Source organism: Solenopsis invicta, chromosome 14, assembly GCF_016802725.1.
Source record: "Solenopsis invicta isolate M01_SB chromosome 14, UNIL_Sinv_3.0, whole genome shotgun sequence".
NCBI classification, from domain to species: Eukaryota; Metazoa; Arthropoda; class Insecta; order Hymenoptera; family Formicidae; genus Solenopsis; species Solenopsis invicta.
The window spans coordinates 12,414,055-12,440,237 of record NC_052677.1 but is presented as its reverse complement, the minus strand read 5'-3'; the positions used below and the strand labels follow the sequence as shown (position 1 = coordinate 12,440,237).

Sequence of the window (26,183 nt, the reverse complement as noted above, 5' to 3'; positions counted from 1 at the left end):
CGTCGGCGGTTCGTCGCGACGCGTGGGCACGTCGGCGTCCGATCGGCGTCCGATCGGCGACCCGGCGTGCGAGTGCGCGACGCCACGACGCTTTCAGCGGCAGTGGCGCGGCGTGGCTTGGTGGGCCGACTCCGGTTAGCTCTCCGTACGGAGGTATTTTCCACCTACATCCGCCGTCCCGGCGACCAAAAGGGCGGACGTATTCGCGCGAGGGGGAGGAGAGGTAGGGGAACTCGCGGCTCGGCGAGTTCTCCACGGAGCTGTGCGCGCGTGGAGGAGAATGAGCGAGCGACGTTTCTCAGCGTGCCGTTGCTATCATCGTTGCTATCATCACCATCGTCGTGGTCATCGTCCCGCGATCGCCGGCTGCTCCAGCGAAGACTTTTGACACGAGTGCACCGACCGTGCGTATCATCATCCTCGTCGTCGTCGTCGTCGTCGTCGCCGTTGTCGTCGTCGTCGTCGTCGTCGTCGTCGTAGGCGACGGCACTGAACACACAGTTGAACGATCGCGATCGGGAAGACTGTTCCCAAGGACTAAATCTAGAATGAATAACGGCTTCAGCACCGGCGAGGAGGACTCGCGTGGCGCGGCGGATCAGATCTGCTGCCTCGTCGACGAGGGCGAGCGATGCTCCCGCCCGGCCGGCAACGCGTCCTACAGCAAACGCATCCAGAAGACCGTCACTCAGCGGCGGTTGAAGCTCAACCTGGATCAGATGGTACGTAGTACACAACTCTGTAAACGCGCCGCGACGAACCGCTGTTGCCCGAGTATTCTCTCTTTCTCTTTCTCTCTTTCGCTTTTTCCGTCTCTTTCTCCTCTCCCCTCTGTCTCCGGCTGTTCTACGTTTTTAGAACTTTACGTGATTGGCTGCCGAAGCTCCGCCTCTCGAGTCTCGTTTGCTCCGATGTAGCTTGATTGACTTTGAACTCGACTTAGCTCATTTTCTATATCCTTCTTTAGTTTGAAAAATTTGAAAGTTTAAAGTTAAGCTACATTTGGCGCAAACTTCTATGCCGCAGCCGATCAGCCGTACAATGGACGAGATAGAATTCTTTGTCTCGAAAGCACGAGCATCTACTGATGCGATGTCCCGCGCTGCGCGCTGCGTTTCAGAACAGTGTTGGAAATTGTTGGCAGATATCGCTTCGATTCCACTGCGAGGATCACTGCTGACCGACATTGTCGGACACGATTGATATCTGACGTAACTCACGCGATTATTCAAATTTGTATGACCGTGGCCCTGTCTCATCGATTAGCTTGATCGGCCGATTACGTTTAAGCAAGGTTGGATAATATATTTTTTTTCAAACTAAATTAAGTTTTTGGCTTATGAAATTAATTTAGTTACATTAAAAGTGAAACAAAATGTTATAATTTTAAAAGTTTGGAAAAAATTTTTTTATTTTTTCTATGGATTTTCTCGATTGTTGGTGAATTTTTCCAATAAATTTTGCTTCGGAAAGGAACCAAGAAAATCTACGAAACAATTGAAATTAAGGCTCCGATTTTTTCCGAGCTTTTGAAACAAACGCTTTTATACAAAAGACCAAGGTTCGGTGAATTAATATATTTTTTTAACAAAAGTTAATAGCTTAGAAAATTAGTTATATATTAAAAATTACATAAACAAACAAAAAAAAACTAACTAAAAAGCTAGGTAAAATTAAAAGTTATATTAAGATTAAATTGACTTAAGTTAAAAGTTAATTTTGAAAAATGTTATTCATATTAAATTAGAAATAAGTTGTTAAAATTAGATTATTGAAAACAAAATATCAAACAATAATCATCAAATAGATTATCAAACAAATAATATTTTCTTTGTAAATTAAATTTATACGAAATGACAAAGAAATTGTTTTTTATGTGAATGTATTTTTTTTATTTGCTTAAACTAATTTTTAACTTAAAAAAAATAAATTAAAGTTTATGTATTTAAAAATAACTAGTTGAAAATTAAATTATCTAAAATTAATTAAATAAAAAGTTATTAACTTTTTAACTTTATTATTTAACTTTCAACTTTTTAACTAGTGTACTACCCAACCCTGCATTTAAAAATACCAAATTGTAAAATTAATTATTTTGTTTTTTTCCATTTCTTGCAAGTTATAATTTATATAATCTATAATACTTTTAATTAACAATAATTTCTTAATAAGTAATTTCTTAATTAAAACAATTAAAAGATTGAATGATTAGGGATGTTCAGTTTTAAGTTTTGCCACTGGTAATTCATAAATTTAATCGGTGTCGATCCTGTAATTGTATTTACTGCATGAGTACTGCTGCAATGTTCAAAATGTCATGAAATTCAATATATATTTAAGTTAAACATCAAATTTAATGTATATTAAATTTAATGTGTAACTTGGAAGTTTAATATTTGATAAACAACAAGGATACACGAAATGATGTAACGCTGCGAACATCAAAATTAACAGAATATGGAGCAGAAAACAGAATTCCACGAAACTCTTGATTTCTTTGCCACGCTTCCACACTGACCATACGGAAGTTATTCTATTGAATAAAGAATAGGCATATCTTCTGTTCCCTTTTCTATTAATCATGCAGAGTTTTTCACACGCAATGAATTGATAGTTAACAAAATAAATCTCAGGCAACAGCTCTAGAAAATGGTAGAAAAATTTTAATGTGAAATTTTAATCCAATTGTAATGAACTTAACGTTTCATTAAATTCAATGGAATTTCAATGAATTTGCAATGAAATTTTAGTTATATCTTGTTGAAAAAATTATTTTCTAAATCTCATAGAATAGAAAATCACTGGAAAAATTACACAGGCTCAATTTTCACTGCATATAGAAGTGAATTTTCATTCTACTATAAAAGCAAACTTTTATTTTTTATTAGAGTAACAAATCATTCAAAAAAATTCCACAACTTTTATTACTATTTAATCTCAATAAAACTTTCTTTTATTACTATTTAATTTCAATAAAACTTTTTCATTAAATAATATTAATAATTAATACCTCGACTGCTACGTGAAAACACAAATAATTGACAAGCCTAAACGGCCACAGTTAGATCTTAACTAGAGTAAATTTTATTGTAAATTGTAATAATTTTTTATGAAATCACAGATATTCTGTATTATTTAATATTTAACTAAATTATTTAATTCTAAATTATTTAATATCAACATTTCATTGAAACTGTAATGAATCTTTGATCAAATTTCGATGAAATCAAAATATCTCAAAATAAACGTAAAACTTAACAAAAAATGTCGAAATTTCATCAAGGTCCCACTAAAATTTTCATTAAAACTTTTCTATCGGGGATGAACTCCCGACTCGAATGGACATCCTACATCCGCGTCCAACTATTATCACTGCTCCGTTACATCCTCTCTTTTGTATACTGTGCACAGGCGCGGCATATATACATCTGTGATTATCACAAGCAAGTGATCCAGTGTGCGAGAACGAAGCAGCAGCAGCAGCAGCAGCAGCGAAGGCGCAAAGATTCTGAAGAGGACTCGGGCGAAACTGACAACGACGTCCCGGAGGTCGATCTCTTCCAGCTGCAAGTCGGCACTTTAAGGAGGTACAAGAGGCACTACAAGGTTTCTACTCGGCCAGGTCTTAACAAGGCTCAGTTAGCGGACGTGAGTATTTACTTATTATCGTTATTATTCTCGTACACATGTTATATAATTTTTATAATATTTAAAATAATCTATCTTGGAAATATCTTAGGGTATTTAAAGATTACGATTAAGTTTTAATATTATAAAAATACATATTGTTGGGTTTGCCGCTCGTCAACACAGCTCTAGTTCATGTTCACACTTTCGCAATCGTAATAAACAACAAGAACGAGCCTAAAAATAGCCTAAAAATGTTAAAACACAAGTAGGACATAAATGTAAACAACTGGCAGTTTGTCTTCCTAAAATCGCTTCGCGTCATCTTCATAGCAACTTCTCAACCCAATCTCTATCCTCAGAGGCTAGCTCAATGCGGAGGCAACATTTGCTCTCCCTCTTCAAGACTGTCGCCCCGACAATCCTCCAGTGTTCTTCTAGGAAGACCAGACTCCAAGACATTTTTGGTGAAATTGTATTTTTTAATAAAATCGAAATATTTCATAATAAATGTAAAATTTAAAAAAATGTCATTGCATCCAAATTTTATTAAAATTTTTCCATCAGGGAGAACTCCTGATGTGAACACAAAGTGATCTTCTAAAGAAAGACACGAGAGTTTTTTCCTTTGCAAATACGAGAGTGTTGCACGTGAGCTAGAGCTATGCGAGTACATTGGCGAACGGCGGGCGCAACAAGTAAAGGAGATAAATAATAAGTTTTTATGAATGAATATATGAAGGTCTATCTTATATTGAGAAAAAAAACTGTTTGTAAATATCATAACTATAATTTAGTCATTTTCAGTGAAATATATATTTACTGTTTTTTAATCATGCAAACTATTAGTTATTATTATTTAAATAGCAAGCGAATGCTAAAGAAACAATTATATTTACTATAAATATCTGATTTTATTTACTATATTCAAATTTTTATTTTACTTTTGTCAATTATATTTTTAGAGCTGCGTTTACAAAATTTACGCCCAAGGGCTTGTGATCTTCGAATGCCTTAATCTAGTTTTCTTTCTCCCCTCTTCCCTCTCCTCCTTTAATAAATAAATAGTAAATAATTAAATTACGGTTAAGGATAAATAGTTAAAAAAACATTTTTTTACATAAAGCGCTCCTGGCATTACGGTGCTCTAGGGCTTCAGCCTTAAAAGCCCAAGGGTAAACACGCTAAATAGAAGATATATGTACATATATGTAATAATTTATGTACATGCATATACAGATAATAAATATTTTACATATAAACATAGATATAATTATTAAATGAATTAAATTATTTGTAAAGAAATATATAAAATATATTTTAAAATATTTCAGGCTATAGAAAAATACTAAATAAACAGTTTATTTTTCCATTTTACTTTTCCCAATAATTATTAAGAATCATTAACATAAATAATAATAAATATTAATTATAGTTTCATCTATTAGGCTGAAGATGATTAAATTAAGTCGAAACGTATCTATATTTATATTGTTTCATTTCTAATTAAATATATTCTTTTCATTTTTTTAAGCTCGTCTTTCACCTATCTCCTTTATTCTAATTTCTAATAATACATTTTAATGTAATCGCTAATGATTTTGAATGAATACTGTAGTGTAAGTTTTAATTGTCACTCGTTATTATTTTTGAAGCTATTAAGAAAAGAAGCTAATGAAATGTTATAATAAAAATATCAATAAAATGGCACAATTATTCGTTCTTAGCAAAGGCCTTAGTAGAATGATGGACAAAGCTCAAGACAAAGTTTTATAAGTCTTTGTCTTTAGTAACGCATAATAACTGTCTTGTAAATTAAAGAGCCGCTTGTGATTGATCACATAAACCGCTATATAATAACAACTGTATTACTAACTTTATTTTTGTACATATATTATAAAAATAGCGTCGTGTAATAATAAGAAATCTTTCGACATTACAATTCAGCTTTAAAGAGCGGTGTGGCTCAGAGCATTAACCGAGAGCCAGTTTCAGGCGGGGCTTTTGAAACTAACTAGCAGGTGGTCCAGGCTGCAGTTTACTTCGAAGCTTCTGATTGACCTAAACCGGAATAAAGAAATTCATGAGTTGACCAATCAAGAAGAATTGAAGTGTTTGTAGCGCCAAAAGTAGGCTGCGTAGTTCCCCTATGTGCATTCCTACCACGAAAGGATCCGAATTGAAGAAAATGCATCGATAGACAATTCTATTAAGAAAAATGGTTATCATAAATCCAAATGGACGTATGAATAGATATTTCAAAGCATGAAAAATTTATTGGAGACAAAAGGAAGCCCTTCTCTGTGCTTTATCCACTTCAATAGAGACCTGTTTATCTATCCTCCTTTTTCTCTGTTGAAAAAAAAAAAGAAAAACAACTATGTAAATTTAGGTAAAAAATAGATTTAATAAGCGAATTCAATCTGTCAAAGTGGGCACGAGCGATTGAATATGATTGGTTCTTAGCTATAATTCTTAGCCTGCTCAAGCAGGCTTAAGGCCTGTTTTTTTTTCTGAATTTGCACGGTTTGTCTTTTCTTTTTCTGTTGGAAAAGGTGACCTTTAGCAAAAGTCCAGTTAAGGAATCTTCAGTCCAGGAATTTTCTGATCTCTAGCTACTTTATCGGCTTGAATTTGCCTAATCTGTCTGTCTTGATCCTAATTCATAGTTCGTCCACAAATTCTTGTGTTCACATTCCATAAATAACATTTGAATTTTTGCTAAAAATTGAGACGAATAATATTGCCATGCCATTTTGTAATATATATATATATATATTTTTTTTTTTTTGGTTGTACGATTGATTATTATTTTTTAATAACTTGGTAACTAATAACGAGTGAACAATTGCTTTTTGACAACTTAAAAAATCATATACACGCATGTTCTTGTTGCAGACCCTCATGAAGCATTTCAAGACCATCCCCGTTGTGGAGAAGGAAGCTCTGAGCTTTTTTATATATACAGTTAAGACAAATGCAAATAAGTTAGACCAAAAGAACGGTTTAAGCAGCAGTGACACGACGTAACGCTATGTGGCAGAAATTTTCATACGTCGTTATTGTAATATTGTATGTCATACATTATTATGTGATAATTAAGGATTAATATCAATTTTTACTTGTTATTATTTTATAAGAAACTGTGCATTAAAAAAAATATATATATATGACAAATAGATGTATATACAATAATATATGTAAAAAAATATACATCACAAGCATACATGTCTATATGTTCTACCGTGCACACTACAAAAGTATATATGTTCTGCCGAAAAACAAAATATATATATATATATATATATATATATATATACATATACATACATACACACATGTTCTTCCGTGCACAGCACAACATATATACACATATATATGTATGCTAATATCAAACTCATTGGTTGTTATTTTACTTTCTTTTTCATTGCTCTTCTCGTATAGTGTAAGAAACTGGCGCAAAATAAATGTACAAAATGCGTGCTCGCAATTGCGTTTTAGAAATTGTGGGCGACGATATATTTTAGAAAAAAATTGGCCGGAAAAGACAAGTGCGCAATTATGACAGAAATAAACGACTTCTGTGAAGCCACAATGTATTTTTATCTATTTTACCTTTATTGAAAAAAAAAAAGAAAGTACATAGAATATACGTTCCGTCGTTTCGGGATCTTGATATAATTCCCTGATATATTTATATATCTATGCTTAAAGTATGAATATGTGTAGCGTCCGATAAGACATGTATAAATGTATGCCAATATCAAACTCATTGGTTATTTTACTTTCTTTTTCATTGCTCTTCTCGTATAGTGTAAGCTGGCGCGAAATAAACGTACAAAATATGTGCTCGCAATTGCATTTTAGAAATATAAAAACCTCGAGTTTTTTGTTACTTTCTATTGTACCTTTATGCTCCTTAGTAGTGAAATCATTTTATTATCAATTATTAAGTCGCTTTTTCGATCGATTTATTGAATCTCTTGACTCTCACCTGTCCGTCGACGTGAAATAAAATTTGCATGTGTATAAATTTAACTCGTGAAAAACATCCACAGTGGGAAAAGAAACGTATGAATTTTTCTTTAAATGTAAGAAAACATCAGTACATAACACTTTTGTTTAATCTCCCTCTCTTTCTAGTTTTTGGCTCTTGTTAGAGTGTTGCGACTCCTCAATGTATTTCTGTGATGTGTGCTTTTTTACAATTTACACATATAATTTAAATGCAGATTACAAACTGCTTAATTTTAGAGGATTCTTTTGGCATACTCTCGGTGGTTCGTCATTACTTTCCGAGAGGTAGCGAATGAATAAAATTAGATGTTTCTGGTCAGAGAAATTTAAACCCGAATGGGGAATGCTTTCGGCACAGAGAGAAGACGCACAACTCTCTGCGCCACGATCACTACAATATTAAATATTTTGTTCAATGACTTATTGTAAAAACAGAAAACAATGTGTAATTAGCTAATTGAGTACAATATAATACGAGAAACAAAAATATTTAGTTAACAAAATACGACAAATACTTTAACAGCAGTGAAATAAAAGAATATTTTGTTAGACATTACATTTTGATTTGACAAGTTTTTCTGAATCATTTAAATGTTTTTAAAAAGATATTTTTTTTCATAAAGATATTTTATTAGAAATCATTTGCAATAAATTTTAAATCCTGATAAATACAAAAAAACTTCTAAAAATTCTCTATTACGATAATCATTGTGTTATATGTTAAAAATGCTAGTTATTGCTATATTACCGTTCTTTAGTTTTTTTTAAGTATGTATTTAGCATTTCTATGTTCTGACTGAAATAATAAGTACATCAAACAAGTAACAGTCAATTTTATAATACATACTTTTTCTTGCCCACTGCATCATCAAATATTATTTTTGCTGACAAAATCAGTTATTACGAGGTAGCGAAATTATCCTTCTACAATTTTTTTCACGCATTACACATAGTCAAATCTGTCTCTCTCTTAATACAGTATTATCTTCCATTCCTTATTGTTCCGGTTGATTAATCTCTTGTTCGCATCATTTCTTATGTCTCGACAAAGCGATCTACTGTAAATCTACATTGCAATATAGGTGCATGGTGCAAAATGTACGTTTTTATTATTCGCGAATGGTACCATTGTCGTTATCGTTGCTTAATATTAATGCAATGTAATACAATAGCAGTTACTATTATTTGAATTATTATTATTCTTAAAAGGTAATAAAATCTTGACTATTCGAACGCTCAATCGACCGAATGCTAGATTACACGGAATAGTATAAAGAACGTTTGAATAATCAAATGCGCTTGATGAAATAGATTTGGATAATAAAAGTTCTATTGTGCTTGTTACACATAATCATATATAAAATATGTAATACATAATATATATAATTACATATAAAAGCACATGTTAGTATGTATGTAATATATAGCGTCTGCGTATGATGTAGAAATTCATTATAAAATGGAACTCACTCGTCTTTTGAACTTGGCTTCTTACCATCTTAAGTATATAAAATATTTATGTACTCAAGATGGTAAAAAAAAGCCAATTTTGTGGAAACTTTTTTATGAGAATTTCATTCTTTTCCGGACAATATCAACAGTATACATAATATATACAACGATAATTCTAGGTTAGTAATAAAACCTGAACTCCTTCCTCTCTTGCAGTATTCGAATACTCGAATTAGAATAAAGTTGTCATTCTTGTTCCAGTGGGTCCGTATTGCAATTTATACGGTTCCAACTTCTTCCGGGTCATAATTTTTAACTCTCTTGTTGTACGCGATGATTTCCTGCTCATTGAAAATCGTTTCAATTAAATTTGTCAAATATACTAAAATTACCCAAAATATTTCGGTATAAACGACACATACTCGTTCATATCGGGCTCTGTCTTCCTCCGCGATGGCCATATACTTAGATTTTGTTTGCAGATCTGTGCTCATCCACAATTTTCCTAATTCCTTTGCAATGTCACCTACTCCCATCTCGGGATGCAATTCTCTCATCTTACCACGTAACTCTTGGCAGAAGTAAAAAAACGCAGATCTGTAATATATCGATGTAAAGACGCGATAAGTATCATCATAAGTGTTTCAACACACCTATTGGATGAATATTTTTTTGTATTGACAAATTATATCCAGGTGCTTACAAAAATCCTCACTGATACAATTACAATAAAGAAAACTCAAATATTATTAATGCTACATCTCTTTGAGGTCCAACAGATTCTGTTGAGTATAATTCAACTGTACGTACAGCGCTCGTTTCGGTGCATCCTTGTCTCTGTATCTCTTCGTTCCTCTGCGCGTTGGCCTCTCTGGCTCCTCATGTCCGGTGTAATGTCTATCATAGTAATACATTTTCTTGTTGTTGCAATGTGCATTACCGTCCTCGAGATGCACGATCTGCAAAATGGATTGTTTCTAATTGTAACCATCATAAAGGTATTATATATGAGAAACTTTTATTTCTATAACTTCCATTTGTATTGATGAAATACCGGTTTTAATTTGAATAACAATTTCTCTTTTTCTTTCTTTTGATTTAAAGATTTTTTTAAATTGCAATGTCCTTCTGTGCAATGGTTTAAGTTGTAACCAATGCGTATGGCAGAAAAAGCAACTATGCAGCTGTTGCAAGATTCTTTAATAGAACTGTAAATTTATTTATTTAGAGCCAACATGAACCAATCATATTAATGACTCTTACAACAGTTGCAAAGCTACTTTTTCTGCTAAACACAGCTGTTATATAACTCAAGTACTATTAAGACATTATATTGATTACCTCGTTCTTCACAGGCACCGCATTGATGATATAATTTTTAGGGCCGCTGTTGTTAGACCACTTTGTCTGATTAGTGGAAACATTGGACACATTGTTGGGCTTCATCACACCTTCCGCACCACATTCTGCACAGCAAAGAGGATCCACAGCATGGGCTACGATACACAACAGGATAAATTCACACAACAAATTTTTATCTCCGCTATATACCTGGTGCAATATTAGTCTGGCCAACTATCATAGTTTCTCTCATTCCAGAGTTCAAGGAATTATCGCCGGTTTTCGTAATATATACGTTCTTCCTGTCTGACGATTCCATGATTATTGTATTTTTTGCACGATTCAAGGATTGTGGCACAACTTATTGATCACCTGCCAACAATATTAAATTATTCTTTTCAAAATAATATTGAACTTCTGAGTTGATTTAAAAAGCAAGATAAAACAAAAATCATTCATAATAAAATCTAGAGATTTAAGCAATTTAAAAAAAATTAAAAACAACTTTTTTCCCCTCTATTGTAAATTTTATTAATATATCTTTTATTATTAATCTTACTAATTTGTTATTATTTTTGGGCGCTCGAATCAATAAACAAACGTTTGTTCGTCTTAATTGTTAATTATGTGAAAAATTTGAAATTTTTTTTGTGTAGAGAAGAAAAGCCAATAGATTTGTCAAAACCGATTCCTCTCGGCCGCAATCATTTACGATCTTTGCGAGAGGACGTTCATTTCAAGCGACGAGAAAGCACAAGTGCAGCGCACAGCAGAGGGGAACAGACTGTCACCAGATCCCTCCTCTCTCTTTCTCTCTCAGGAACGCCCAGCGACCGCGAGAACCTCCACGACTACGGAGACACGAGTCTCTCGGACTGCGGACTGATCGACTCAAAGTCTCTAAAATAATTCATTCGCGATCGGCTCGTCAACTTTATCCATTTCTAATCTTTTCGAACTTTTGCTTTGTTTTCTTTTGCTTTGTTTTACAGAGTCGATCGGCTCCGCCGAGAGGCTCGCGAGGCGTCGAAGCACTCGGCGTCGTTCGATCGTACGACAATCACTTACCAGGCGTCGCAAACGCAAGCGGCGGACACGCAACGCGAGCGGAAGCGAGAGGAGGAGGAGGTAGGCACCGCGGGCGGCGGGTTCACGATCGCGAAAGAAACGGGATGATGATCGGCGGGTGGAGGAGATGGAGGCGGTGGCGAGGAAGAAGAGGGGCAAGAGGCGGCGGCTATCGAGCTCGATTTCACGGATCAACCGGAGGCTATCGCACCTCGAGGACGGAGCATCGAATCACGAAGGCGATCGCGACGATCCGGTCGTAGCTGCGAGAGAGCGAGACGCGTCGTTAGGAAGCGCGTTCGAGGGAAAAGGACGGAGAGAGATAGAGAGAGAACGATAGAGAAAGAGAGGACAGCCGGGACTCCGAGCGACCGAAAGAATCGGAATTCGGATATGGTAATCGCCCGCCCTGGTCGCGATGTTATTACGTGGAGATACGCGCAATGGAGATACGCGCAATGGCACGGATGCGTCGTACGCGCAGGTGACGAGCGAGGAACGCGTCGCTTCTTTTTTTTATTTTATTGTACTTTTATTACCTAGGGGGGCCCGCTCATACGCACGGCTGTCGCATCTTTCGCGATCGACCACGATGACCTGCTACCCCGGGGGGAGGGGGCCGCGACAGTGCTCCACGAGATTATCGTATCAATCGCTCAACCGTGGCTTACGTGCGCCCGATTATCGTCGCCGTCGTGAACAGCCGATGCGTTGTGTACTGCGTGAAACTGATATATCGCGATATATCTGCGACTCGGCGGCTATGCTACTATGCGCGATATAGCGGCGCGACTCGCCAAGTTTTCCCGAGGCCGAACGATTTCCGGCAGCACCGGGATAGAGTTCCTGTGATAATAGTTAAGCGCGGTTTTGATTGGTCGCTTGAATTCGCAATATGTGACAGCCAAGAAACCGCGAATTTCAAATATAAATATAGAAAAGCACTTAATAAAAGAGACAATAGTTAATGTAACAGAGCCTAAATGCTATATAATCTTGTATGTTGTTGACAAAGTTATATATGTAAATTAATGCCAGCATATAGGCCGGTTTTTAAATTTTACAATAATCAACTGCAAAACTTATATTGTACTACTTGGTTTTCCTGGTCCATTTTCTGCAAATTATAATTATGTAAAATGTAATACTTCAAATTAATTAATAGCCATCCAATAAGGAGGGTTCTTTGGGTAATAAATAGATTAATTTGTGTAATAATTGAGGATACATCCTTGATATCCTGCACAGCACACATTCTTTATTTAAGAATGTTTCAAGGACATCCTTTGAACATCTTTAGAAGGTGGTATTGCGCTTGGATAACTAAAACTTATCTAGATACAAATAAAATAAATATATTTCTTTATTTAGATTATAATTTTATGTAAATAAACGACAAACATTGCTAGATCAGTGCTGTGTGGATTTAATTTCAAATTATTACTAATTTTCTATTATATCTTTTTCATGAGAGAAAAATTCTATCTTTTCATAGACATAAAAAATAAATAAAATTAAAATTTAATCTTACATTATAAAAAACGGCATAACTTTTCATAGCTCCAAGTTAAGAGATCTTGAGTTAATAAAATTAAAGATCAACTTAAAAAAAATGTAAGGGAAGATTCAACTTAAAAGATGTTGCGACAAAGGATTTCTTTAACTCAAGTTTAATCAAAACTCTTTGTCCGTCGTGGAAAAATCGTTCCCGTTCAGTTTTACCTCGCGAGTCGCGAATCTACAGTTGCTGCTTGCACCGTGACGAAAGGCGCGAATTCCAGCGGAGCGATTTGTTAAGCGCCACCGAGCAATTTCGAATTCTACCGGCTCTTTTTCCGCGAAGGAATAGCGTCTGATTAATAGAGTCAAATATACGCAGTGAGTTTCGATTTTATTTAGTATATACGTTCATTAGATGTACTCAACGATACGCCTCGAGTTTGAATTAGACAATGCGCGATTCGCGATTCAGGATGCGATTCGAAAGTCGCAGTTAGCTATTCGTGTGAGATTGATGAGGTTTAATAGCGTCACGGACACGTATCGCGTTCCATCGAGTTCATACTCTACTCGTTTACATCAATTTGTCAGCGGAATAAGTTTTTTTACGAAATTGTTTCAATTCATCAGCGGAAGGACTTTTCTTTTCACGAAATCGGAGACTTGCGCATAGTCTAATTTCAATGCCATACATTTGGAGGTTGGACGCCATTACCGCGGTGAAATTTTTTTTTTTCATCATTTTCATACAAATTGGAAAATTTTTTATCAAAACTCAGAAGTACTCAGAAAGTTTACATTTTCATTTAAAATTTTTTATGAATGTGAATTCTGAAATATCCCGTACAGCATGTAATATTGCAATATAACAACAATATTGCTGCAATATTGCTATAATATTACAATATCGCTGTAATGTTACTGCAATATTTCATTTTCATTTAGAATTTTTCATGAAGGTGAATTCTGAAATATCCCGTACAGCATGTAATATTGCAATATAACAATATTGCTGCAATATTGCTGTAATATTACAATATCGCTGTAATGTTACTGCGATATTGTAATATTGTCGCAATATTGTTGCAATATTACATGCTGTGCAGGATACTCTGTGATTTCTCATCCCATGATTTCTAAAAAATACTTTTTAACTTTTTTAGATTTCATAACATTTAATCAGAAATTACGTAGAACAAAAAATCTTGGAAATCTTAAGATAATTCATAATTAGCATACGTAAAATATTCTGAGAAAAGACGTAGACTTTCTGAGTACTTCTGAAAAGTGTGCCTGTTCGTATAAAAATCTGAGCAAGTTATAAAATCGTACAAAAATTCCGTAAAATTTCAAAAAAATTATATGAAGAATTTTGAGAAAAACATTCACCGGGTTAATCAAAGAGAAAGGGAAAGCAGCACATAAATGTAACGCGTAATGAAGAAAACGCGAATTACGGTCGCGATTTGTTTCAAAAGAGATAAAGAGAAATAAATGGTCTCACAAAAATTACACTTGACTATTTCAGCATCCAAGATGGACATGAACGCGCTGATCTGCAACAAGTGCTTTGCGCCGACGTACAGAGCAAAACTTCCGTACCACATCACACAGTGCGGCCACATCTTCTGCCAGGGTTGTGTGCAGCAAGGTTTTAAACTTTAAGAATAATAACTTTGAGAAAAAAAAAATGTGTAAGAATAGTTTCGCGTTACGATCCTCTTTCCACGATCCTGAATATTCACCCATGACCCGATGATTTGCAGCCGAGAAGCAGTGTCCGCAGTGCCAGCGAATTGGCTGCATATCATTACCGCTGGAGGAGCCGCTGCCGCAAAAGCTGATACCATACTTCCAGCCCATCGGAGAGACTCTGGAAACATTGATGAAGATGGAATCATTCCGCAGCAATGAATTGAAAATATTGCTGCAGCGCTTCAATGAACTCGTACTTACAATATTAGCCTGCGTCATCTGTTTCTAAGTAGAACAAAAAGTCATCGTGACGTCAAAATAACGTCAAGATGGAGTTCCGAAAATGATTATTAAAAGTCGATTAATTACAATTAATTTTCACATCATTTTGACGTTATTGCAACTTATTGTTCTACTTGGGTTCTTGCCCATTGATTTCTCTTTAAGTTTTAATTTTTTATGGATTCTCATCGCATTATCACGGTGTTCGGCAGTAGAGAAGAAAAAGTTTAAGAAGTAGTTCTACATGATAAAATAATAAATCGGAAATTATGAATAACAAAATTGCGATTAACACTTTGTTTTTTAAAAATATGAATATTCAAAAATTTATATAAAAAGCGCCTAAAGCACTTTGAATATTTAGTCATTATAATTAAAAGGCCTTCATCGAAATTTTGTTATTCCTGATTTTATAATTCTGAATTTAAATATTCATATAAATAGCCCAAAGCACACGAGTACTTAAAAATTTATAAATACAAATAAACGATTATGTCATTTAGAATCACTCTTTAAACTTACTTTCATTTGTTATCGAACATTCATATATCACGTTTCTAACATTACTGTTATCTTTCTTTCTAACTCGACGGTACGCTTCAAGGATAAAAAATACGAGCTACTGAAGACCTACTATTGGCAACAACGACGTGTCTATAAAGAGTTGATGGAGAAGAATATGATTTTAAAAGAGAAAATTAAGGATTACGAGAAGTTGCTGCTCTCGGAGAAACAAAGGAAAACTCCGCGACCAATGTTTCAGATAATGCAGGAGACACCATCCGACTCAGGTGTCTCCATGAATCCATCGAACATATCAGGGTAAAATGTGAAAGCTTTGAACAATACGGTACTATATTTCCGAGCGAGATGAAAAGATTACGCAGATTCATTTTGCGTACAAATTAAATTAAACTATTCGATAAATATTTCGAATGTCTAAATATCCTTTTTTTGCTGCTTGTAGGTATTCCATGGATTCTTCAATGGAAATTTTTAAAACTCCCAATATAACACCCATGTCGTTCGATTTGAGGAAGCAGTACAGAAACGCTGATGGTTTTCGTATTCCTGGCCGCAGACCTCCGAAAACTCGATTCCCTGACCAGTCTTAAATATTATAAGACTGTTTTCATAATATTATACATTATGAAAAACGAATAAAAGAAGAAAATTATCTCATGTACGCAGTAATGTACTTTAATTTACACTATAAGTAAACTTTGTCTTATTTTTTTTAATTTTCTTCTTTTATTTGTTATTTCAGAAATATGTTATACCAAGTTCGCAGTAGTCTCCTTTAATTTACGTAGCGAACTTTATCGTAATTTCTCTTTCAACTTAAAAGAATAATCTCGTCAAACGTATCACAAAAGTGTAATTTGTTTTTATTGTAATTTCGGACAAAGATATACATTACGTATTTTAAACGTATGTAATTTAATACGTTATTTCTTATCGAATTCTCATCAAAATGTACGTTAAATATTACGTATTAAATATATATAATTTCTTAGCAACAAACTGTTTTAGTTGAATTTTTTTTAATATCTCACAAATGTTCTAGCAAATAAGTAATCAATGCAAATGCAACATACATAATATATCAAGATATCTTAAAACTTTTATTGTTCATTACGTAATCGTTTACAGTTTACATCATAGTACAATATGCGATTTAAATTCGCATTCTTTTCAAATCTACACTTTGAATTTAAATCGACATTCGATCGATAAAATAGGTAGCAATATTTGCGCGATAAAAACATTCGCAGGGTTTTTGTTTTGTAGCCTTGAGCTGGATTAAAATAACGATTTTTACAAATCATGATCGATTTGCGCGATTTACGTCCAGGATATTGTATGCACGTACGAGCCTGCATGAGTGTGTCTGCTAGCAGACAGGTGTTATGATTTCACATCTCGCGCAATAGATACTCGTCGCGTGAAAAGTTATGTGATTTCATTTCAGCATGGCAGGGACGAGTAACATCGACGAGGATGTGTCGAGTCTTGGTGTCGATGCAATGGGAAGTACGTTAAACGACGAGTTTCCAAATGATTTGGGCGAGGTAATTCAATATTATTGAGCAGTCATTTAGGTTAGAGCGCTAAACGAGTCGTTGAAGCTTAATATTCTATAGAATATATCACATGAAAATAAAAATAGCTTTTAAGTTTAAGCTCTCCTCTCTTTTTTTTAAGATGTAAAATATTTGCTAATGTCTATAGATAGTGTCTATCAAAACAGAAGATAGTATTTTGCAAGAGGTGTCGGAACATATCAAATGCACTACAAAGTTGAACAATCAAATTGACATACAAGAGGATGATGTCGAACTGAATGTTGAAGTTGATAGCGGAAAGGATCACAGGGCAGAGTTGCAAAAGCAGGTCGAAATTGGAGAAATTACTCCATTTGAAGCAGTATTTAAACAGTCGACATTGGAACAAAAAGAAGGGTACAACAAAATTTGTTTTATTTGTGACAATTTGACTTTAAAATAAAAACGATATGTGGCAATTGAATCTCAATATTTAAATAATTCAAAATTTAATACAAGCATAATAAAATGATTTAACTTACTTATGTAGTCCATTTTCATATTAATTTAATTGTAATGTAATTAATTACCTAATTTTTGTTAAATAAAAAATTTATTAGTTATTTTTAAGTAATTTATAAATAATGATTTATTATATTTTAATTTATTCTAGAACTGCCACTAAAGGGTCTCAATTATTGGACCTTGAGAAGTATTTTAAACAACAAGCTGCTCTTGCTGAACAAAAGAGGAAATTAAAGAAAGTATCTAAGACATCTTCGGACAAAGATCACTCAGTGCCAGTTAAAAAAGCAAAATTATCCAGTACTGATCTAAAAACAAATAAAAAATGTCAAAAGTCTAAAGTTGAGAATGACAAAGATAACTCTCTGCAAAGTACAGCAGACAATGCAGATTTAAATGTAGCAAATGATATTTCTGATAAAAGTTCAGGAAGCGAATATGTTCCTAGTGATAATGAAATAGATTCCGGTAACGTTTTAATATTTAATATCTCAAGGTAAACTCAAAAGAGACACACTTAACAAGAAATTTTTTTTCAGATATGGAAAGTAAGGCATCATCTAAAAAGAAAAAAGCTTTAGTTAAATCAGGATACATCCGCCCGAAAAGAAGTATGTATTATATATTTAATTAACAAGTTATTTGTTTGTTTTACTATTGTTATTGCTTTATTACTCATTTTATTACTTTTTAAATTTATTCAGCTCGAGATGATGGAGATAATCGACTATTCAAGCAGAGAGTAGAAACAAACACCTATCCCAAAGATGAAGCAATGCACAAAATTGATACTATCTTTAAAGTGCCGCAATGTATTTGGGAAAAGTTATACAGGTAGAAGTGTTATTTTAGCAAAAGTCTTTTTTTATCTATAAAACAAATTTCTTTTATGATACAAGATGATAATGTCTCGCGCCAAGTCAATTAAACATTAGAGTAATTAAAGATTAAAATTCCATATTTAGATTTTTGTTATGAATTATTTTAACATCCATTTTTTGCATTAAAATCAATATTTTACGTACTTTGATTTGAATTAATTTGAGTAAATCGACACATTTTTATAACCATAAATATAATTTTATAATAAAATTTATTTATGTAGGTATCAAAAGGTCGCAGTTAAGTGGCTTTGGGAATTACACGGTCGTAAATTAGGTGGCTTGTTGGGCGACGAAATGGGATTAGGAAAAACTGTGGAAGTTATTGCGTTTCTCGTGGGTTTGGATTGCAGCGAATTGCTCTCTCATAACGGAAGGTATTACTCATGTTTTTCTCTGAATCTTGAACTTTTTAATAACATATTTTTAAATTACTTCTTCATGGAATTTGTGAAAAATTTTGTAGAACAGTATTTTCTTGAGAAAAAGAGAGGAGACAGACTTCTACATTGTTTTAGTTTTGTTGTTTAGGTTTATCGTTATATTTATTATATAAATGCATTAATGCGTTGAAAAAATAAATGTTCTACTCGCCATTGATAGATACAGAGGATTAGGCCCGACTATAGTTGTGTGTCCCGCTACTTTAATGGAACAATGGGTGAAGCATCTTCACGACTGGTGGCCCTTCTTCAGAGTTGTTGTGCTTCATCATTCTAGTAGTTACAACGGTAAATAAATAATTTATATATTTAAGTTAATAATTTAAATTAATAGGTCTATATTTCTGAAGATGTCAGAACTATAAATATGATATTTTCATTCAGGTGATCCAGAAAGTTTGATAGAATCACTACAAACTGGTGGAATTCTTATTACTTCTTACAATGGAGTCCTCAGACACAAAGATTTGCTTGTGTCTAGTCAATGGCATTATGTTATTCTAGATGAAGGTCACAAGATTCGTAATTCGCAAGCGAAGGTAATTGATTAAAAATTGAGTTAAGAATTAAAATTATTCAATTTCCATTTTTTACATTTTTACACATATTACTATAGTCTTAGTATCTTGTATCTTTTATTCTACAAATGTCTGTTTCATAAAGGTTGCAAATATCAATATTATCTCTTATATTAAATTTGCAGATAAGCCGAGCGGTGAAGCGATTCTCGACACCACATCGATTGCTGCTGAGTGGTAGTCCAATGCAAAATTCCCTGAAAGAATTATGGTCCTTGTTCGATTTTATTTTACCTGGCAAACTCGGTACCCTGCCTGTATTTCTGGAACATTGCGCAGCTCCCATAACGCGAGGCGGTTATGCGAACGCCACACCGTTGCAGGAAGCAACTGCCCTCCAAGTAGCCACTATGTTGAAGAACACTATCACGCCGTACATGCTTCGAAGAACAAAGACCGATGTAAAGCATCATCTCACTCTACCACAGAAAAATGAGCAGGTTCTCCTTGTTTCTTTTTTATATAACAGATATGCGTTGTTAATAGAATATTATTCTTCACTACTACATTACAGATAATATTGTTTTTCCATCTTATCTTTATCTGAATACCGTTTTTTAAAAAATACCGACAAAACGAGCTTATCAGTTGTTATTGAATAAATCTATTTCTTCCCAGGTATTATTCTGCAGTTTAACGGATGAGCAGAAGAAATTATATAAAAAATATCTGTGCTCCGATGATGTGTCTTTTATTCTTCACGAGAGAAATACTTATCACGACACTGGAAGATATAGAGCAAGATTTCTCATTGCCTTGTCAGCATTAAGAAAGATATGCAATCATCCAGACTTATTTTTGTATACTAGAGAACAAGTAAGCTCATGAACTTACATAGCATTTAATTTATAAGATTTATAAATGTTATTTTTTCCTATTTAAGGATTCTGATGAAGATATCGATTTGTCCGAAGAAAATTTAGAGAAGTTTGGTTATTGGAAACGTTCTGGAAAAATGACAGTGGTTCGATCTCTTTTGAAAATCTGGCAGAAGCAAGGACACAGGGTGCTACTTTTTACTCAAGGAAGACAGGTAATTCATCTTTTCTCTTTTTACATATAGATTTTATATATTTGAAATATTCATTGAATTTCAAAAGTATCAATAGCATAGAATGTTTCTAAAAAAAAGACAAGCGAATTAAAATATGATAAACAATTTGGATAAACAAATCAAAGTGATATAATTCTTTTACAAAAGATAATTTTTCAGATGGGTTTTAGAAAGATTCAGTTTTTGTAAATTATTTATTAGAATTACGATATATTAGATATATTTATCTAATTAATCTATTAAATACCTCCCTTTCTTTGTACAGATGATACATATTTTGGAGTCTCTTTTGCAACGCGAGGGATATACTTATTTGAGAATGGATGGAACAACAGCGATGTCTCAACGACAGCAGACGATTCACAAATTTAACAATGTACATGCTAATCGTTGGACAGATTTGTGACTGAGATAAATATTCCTGAAAAATTAATTTTTTTTTTTTCTAAAGGACACGTCGCATTTCGTGTTCCTGCTGACGACGCGCGTAGGAGGTCTGGGAGTGAATTTGACTGGGGCGAATCGAGTGATCATTTACGATCCTGATTGGAATCCAGCCACGGATGCTCAAGCGAGGGAACGCGCATGGAGAATAGGCCAGAATAAACAAGTCACTGTCTACAGGTTAATTACCGCTGGTACGATCGAGGAAAAGGTTGGTAGCAGCAGATTAACATGTTTCACAAATTTTAAAGAAAGATGTTACACAATGTATTTATAAGATTTGATCAGTCGAGTAATAATAATCTGCTTCTTTTCAGATATATCACAGACAGATCTTTAAGTTACTGCTTTCGAACAAAGTTCTTGACGAACCAAATCAACGTCGTCTATTCAAAACGACAGATCTGGTGGAGTTGTTCAATCTGAATGTGCCGATGGACGGTGAGTTTTCCGAATCGGATCGCTTATTTAAAGAATCTAAGTTGACACCCAGTGGCTTTTCTCTTAGTAAGATCGAACAAATGAAAAAGTTAGCGTCAGTTCTCAGTAAGAAGATAAGCGCTAATGTAAAATTGACGAGCGATAAAAGTGAAAATGTAGAAAACAGCACTTGCGAAGAAAAACGCGATGAACAAAATGACAATTCAGGATGCGTCGAAACTTTCAATACAGAAAACAATTTGTCTGTCGACCAAAATTTACCCTCCGATCAAAACAATACACAAGAATCTTCGAGCAAATGTAATAAAGATTTCAATACGAATTCTGATGCAGACATTGAAAAAAACAGCAATGTAGAAAATGAAAATACATTTAAGAATAATTGCAAACAGGATGTAATTCCAGTGAGAGCTCTGAATAACAATTCAGTGGAAAAGGAGAGTAAAGAGTTTGTTTTAAATAACGATAACGTCACGATATCGTCTACTAAAAAACGTAAGAAACATAAAAAAGATTCACATTCGGACAGGAATGTTTCCGCGATGTTTGAAGGAGAACGCGTGTCTTGCTTGATCGGTCGTCGTTTAGGACGTTCCAATGAGAGAGAAGAATCAATTTCGACCATGGACGACGATTATGTATTGAGAAAGCTATTCGCCAAATCAAGTAAATAGAAATACTTTATATATTTAAAAGGATATTTTATATTTGTATTTATTAATTTTTTATTTAATAGAAAAATATTTTTATATAGTATTCGATATATTTTATAAATAGTTCATAAAACATTCTAATTACTAATTCGTAGAGAATTGAATACTTATATTTGATATTTTTATCAAATTATGCTTTTTAATATTATACAATACCCTTTGCATTTTTAAACTGTTTCAGCTGTTAGTTCAGCGTTCCAACACGAAGCAGTATTATCAAATGCGCGTCTTAATAGCGACAGCGAGAGTACAATGCAACGTTTTGCACGTGAATCGGCGCAAGAAAGCATGGATTTCGTTCATCAATCAGGAAAATATTGTTGGAGACCAGCATAAGAAACAAACGATATAGTTTGTGGCAGTCTTGTACATTTTTTTTTACATAAATTTTATACACCTATAAGATAGTATTTTCATAATTCAAGTAAAAAAGATGTGCTGTGAGAAAATCATAATTACATCATTTAAAATAAAATTTGTAATTATCTTTTTTTTTATTTCCTTACAACTTTACCTCATATACGTTAGTTGCATTGCAGAATACAATATTTTAACAGTATAAAGATTTTTTTTAGTAAATGATTTTTTATATAACATACAACTGTATCCCTTGTAAATACAAATGCGTTTCATTATAGAAATATAAATTATATAAATATTTCATACATCGTTTTATACAAAACGAATTCATTAACTCATTTTTCTTTGTAGTATATAATTCCATTCTTATAAAAATGCATATGTAAGAATGTAAATTATTATTATTATTATAAATTATTATTAAATGAATATGCATGTGTTTTTATACATTTTGAAAAAAACATACATACAAAAAATGAAAAAGCAGAATATAGTACAAAAAACATACACTTTTGATATCAGTTCTGACATGTCCTGTTTACTGAAATAATGTTATAAGTAATTAGTGTCGCAAAAATCTCTCGAGATTAGGTCCAAACTTGCCTAACGGATCTTCCGGGAACATGATGTAATCCCCGACGAAGGTTGGTATCAGTAAACGGTTCATAATTGTATCCCGCCATTCCGGTTTCTCTTTGTACAAGTCTCTATATTGATCCGAGGATATCACTATTCCTCCACATAATGTTGCATATTTCAAGATAAATCTGCGGTAGAAAGTAAAATAAGCATTCTAATATATAAAAGGAATTTTTAGTTATTTCCATATAACAATAAAACCAAAAAGACAAAATTTGTTACAACTTATTCACTTAACTTAGAGCTCGACAAAAAATGCAATTTTCGGCTGATTTTCAACTTAAAACTTTCCGCACAATCCAAATGCTGATTGACGTTTGGACTGTGTGTAAGTTTGCGAGGTAAGGGGAATAACATTAACTAAAAATCTACTGAAATATACATTTCTTGCTGAGTTTTAACTTAATTGAATATCATTGTATTATAAACAAAAGTTAACAGATTAAAATGAGAACTGAAGCTATTGTGATTATTGAGATATTAATGAGCTTATATTACTGTAAAAAATGTATATATACATAGTATTACATTATTGAAAAGAATACTTTATTGTACAGAAATAATTTCTACTTTGTATTAAAAAAATATAGTAAAAAATATATATTTATTTAATAAAAAATGTGAATTATATATACCGATCATCATACGATGTAATTTGTCTGCCAGCAACACTACGGCTGGGTGTAAAAATGACAATACCCTCTTTGTATAATTTCTCAAGAAGCAAATATTCTTTTCTTCGAATGTGTTGCGGCAAGAAAACTTTTACAACATGACCCCGATTTTTAAAATGATTTACCACTATTTCGATTCCTTTTTCTGAGAATTCTTTACCGTTTGTATGACTAAAATATAAAGTAAGCAAAATATATATATATGCTGATCAAATCGAAATTGAAACAGAATACATAAGCTTGTAAACAGAATATGCTTATAGAAATATGAGGGCACTTTTTCGTCATTTTATCTTTACCGTTTGTCATTTTATCGGTCATTAAAATAAGAATAGAATGAAAAAATGTGTGCTAATATTCTTATAAGCGCCTTCTGAATACAGATCAAAATGTGCAGCAGTCTAAATTTTATAAGTAACCAATTTTGCATTTTGTGAAAATTTATCAACATGCATGATTAAAAAAAAAAGAATCATACGCCATTGCCACATTGCAACCATCAACAATTATTTCTCTTAATTTATGTTTTGAATTTGTTTTGTGATTCCCCTCATTTGAAATAATTTTCTTTTTGTTGGGGGGTTCATTTGAATTTGATGCATCATTTTCACATGGTCTTTTTCTTCGATTGCAACTCAAATGTTTCAATGTTTTTTGCTCAAAGGGTTTAACAACTGGTTTAACTGGAGTTTCTTTGTGTAATAGATTTAGTTTCTTCTTCTTCTTCTTCTTTTTCTGTGAATTTTCCATTTCAGTCATTAAACAACTGAGAAGGCTCAGATTTGGCTTTTTGTCTATTATAAAGTTTGAACTTCTTTTTTTTTTTATTTTTACTTTTCTCGGCTTCTGCTTCAGGCACGACCACAATTCGACTACATCATCCTCCGTTTGTGTTGGAGCTAGATGTCATAGGATATATAAGTACTACTTTAGAATAGTATTGAGTAAAATAGATCATCTTGTCACAATCTTTTATGAAGGGAACTGAACCCATAAAGCACAAAACTTGCAACAATATTTCTGCAGCCTTTTGTGCTGTATGAGAATAGAGTTGACTCACCTATATTTTCTCCATCTAACAAAGATTCCTGAGTGTTTGACAAGCAAAGGATAGATGAATCGTTATGAGACGATGTTTCGGGTTCTTTCGCATCTTGTTTGGTAGAAATTCTTAATTTTCTTCTTCGTTTTGAAGGGGAGGCCAGTTTTGAGCTACATTCAATAATACTGACCGAGGTGTTGTTTACATTTTTATCATTTGTTTCATTGTCTCCATCGTTTGTTTCACTATCACTGTCATTAATAATAATTACACTATCCTGTAACGATGATGTTCTAGAAGATTGTCCTGCACTCAATTTCTGCAGCTTTTCATCTGTTAACCTGCTAACCATGGTTGTAAGATCCTCCAAGCTGGTTGACAAAAACCATTAGACTTCATTGGACTTCACTATAAAATTTTTCGATATAAAAATCCAATTGTCAATCATTACCTTCTTTTAAAAGCGTTTAATGGACTCTCATAACGATACTTTGGGTACGCTCTGCTCTCTGTTTTCTTTTTCATTTTTGTGGGTTCATCATGTGCGCTTAACATGACTCTAAACAACTCTTAAAACCTTAAAACTACATGAATTATCGCGACGATTTCGAGGAAAAAGAAATATATCTGTCGAGTAATCGATATTCCAATATTTTTCCAAAAAAACTCCAAAATCCTTATAAATTAACAGCAAACACACCAATGAAAAAGCGAACAATATAATAAAACGGACCCAGCGAGTTTTGGCGAAGTTACGCAAAGCTGCTGGCTATTGGCTACGTTTCAAAATTTACTGCTATGTACGTACAGTGCATACAAAAGATCTGTAGTATCTATAGTATACGTTACGTAAATTATAGATTTTTAAATCCATTCTACATAAAATGCAGTAATAACACAAGCGTAAGACGTAACAGAAGGCTGCTAGACCAATAAAATCTTATATAAATTAATGGCGTCTTAACGCTGGATGATTATTGGTCCAACGATCTTATGTTGTGCTTATGCTCTGTTATGCATTTCATGTAGAAGGGGCTTTAAGTGATCTACTTAAACATTATCGACTATTTCTTTGACTATATATTATTGATAAGACAGAAAAAAATTGTAATTTGATGGGGTCAATTCTGTAACTTTAACCTTAACGATGTCATCATCGTTGCGTAACTATTACAAAAAACACCTGCACACAATTTATACAGAAAACTTAAAAAAAAATTTTTTTTATAAAAACACCCTATAACACAATATTATTTAATATTAAATAATATTCCTGAAATATTAGATTTAATATTAAAAAATATTATATTGTCGGAATATTATTTTAATATTATTTTAATTTTATTTTATTTTAATATTCGT

The 26,183-nt window shown here is 33.2% G+C and overlaps 5 protein-coding genes across 17 annotated transcripts; 3 read left to right on the top strand and 2 right to left on the bottom strand.

The window, feature by feature from the left end:
* The first annotated feature begins 512 nt into the window (after window positions 1-512).
* Window positions 513-7,222, top strand: LOC105194066 (histone deacetylase complex subunit SAP30 homolog). Its single transcript, XM_011158793.3, has 3 exons — window positions 513-722; window positions 3,412-3,648; window positions 6,526-7,222. The coding sequence occupies exons 1-3, from the start codon at window positions 549-551 to the stop codon at window positions 6,655-6,657; spliced, it is 543 nt and encodes a 180-aa protein (XP_011157095.1). The 5' UTR covers window positions 513-548; the 3' UTR covers window positions 6,658-7,222.
* A 4-nt stretch (window positions 7,223-7,226) lies between these two features.
* LOC105194060 lies at window positions 7,227-12,313 on the bottom strand. 8 transcript variants are annotated; one of them, XM_011158781.3, is made up of 6 exons: window positions 12,045-12,269; window positions 10,648-10,809; window positions 10,438-10,592; window positions 9,907-10,055; window positions 9,519-9,693; window positions 7,227-9,437 (listed from the first exon to the last, which is right to left on the bottom strand). In XM_011158781.3, exons 2-6 carry the CDS (start codon window positions 10,754-10,756, stop codon window positions 9,375-9,377), a joined length of 651 nt encoding a protein of 216 aa, XP_011157083.1. In that variant the 5' UTR covers window positions 10,757-10,809; window positions 12,045-12,269; the 3' UTR covers window positions 7,227-9,374. The 8 variants fall into 8 exon arrangements, with proteins under 8 accessions (XP_011157083.1, XP_011157084.1, XP_011157087.1 ...); XM_011158782.3 differs by having other exon boundaries at window positions 9,204-9,437; window positions 12,177-12,313; XM_011158785.3 differs by having other exon boundaries at window positions 9,204-9,437; window positions 10,438-10,562; window positions 12,177-12,313.
* Window positions 11,771-16,506, top strand: LOC105194062 (chromosome stability protein 9). 6 transcript variants are annotated; one of them, XM_011158788.3, is made up of 5 exons: window positions 11,771-11,901; window positions 14,534-14,656; window positions 14,772-14,953; window positions 15,587-15,804; window positions 15,950-16,506. In XM_011158788.3, exons 2-5 carry the CDS (start codon window positions 14,542-14,544, stop codon window positions 16,095-16,097), a joined length of 663 nt encoding a protein of 220 aa, XP_011157090.1. In that variant the 5' UTR covers window positions 11,771-11,901; window positions 14,534-14,541; the 3' UTR covers window positions 16,098-16,506. The 6 variants fall into 6 exon arrangements, with proteins under 6 accessions (XP_011157090.1, XP_011157088.2, XP_011157089.1 ...); XM_011158786.3 differs by lacking the exon at window positions 11,771-11,901 and adding an exon at window positions 11,955-11,989; XM_011158787.3 differs by lacking the exon at window positions 11,771-11,901 and adding an exon at window positions 11,956-13,383.
* A 229-nt stretch (window positions 16,507-16,735) lies between these two features.
* Window positions 16,736-22,593, top strand: LOC105194065 (DNA excision repair protein ERCC-6). Its single transcript, XM_011158792.3, has 15 exons — window positions 16,736-17,054; window positions 17,215-17,444; window positions 17,701-18,020; window positions 18,092-18,163; window positions 18,257-18,386; window positions 18,658-18,810; window positions 19,037-19,164; window positions 19,261-19,415; window positions 19,580-19,894; window positions 20,073-20,270; window positions 20,338-20,487; window positions 20,774-20,884; window positions 20,960-21,163; window positions 21,270-22,059; window positions 22,288-22,593. The coding sequence occupies exons 1-15, from the start codon at window positions 16,956-16,958 to the stop codon at window positions 22,440-22,442; spliced, it is 3,210 nt and encodes a 1,069-aa protein (XP_011157094.1). The 5' UTR covers window positions 16,736-16,955; the 3' UTR covers window positions 22,443-22,593.
* Window positions 22,570-25,742, bottom strand: LOC105194059 (probable ribonuclease ZC3H12B). The gene is made up of 5 exons (XM_011158780.3): window positions 25,273-25,742; window positions 24,840-25,192; window positions 24,258-24,678; window positions 23,741-23,950; window positions 22,570-23,233 (listed from the first exon to the last, which is right to left on the bottom strand). The coding sequence occupies exons 1-5, from the start codon at window positions 25,374-25,376 to the stop codon at window positions 23,029-23,031; spliced, it is 1,293 nt and encodes a 430-aa protein (XP_011157082.3). The 5' UTR covers window positions 25,377-25,742; the 3' UTR covers window positions 22,570-23,028.
* Between the last annotated feature and the right edge of the window lie 441 nt (window positions 25,743-26,183).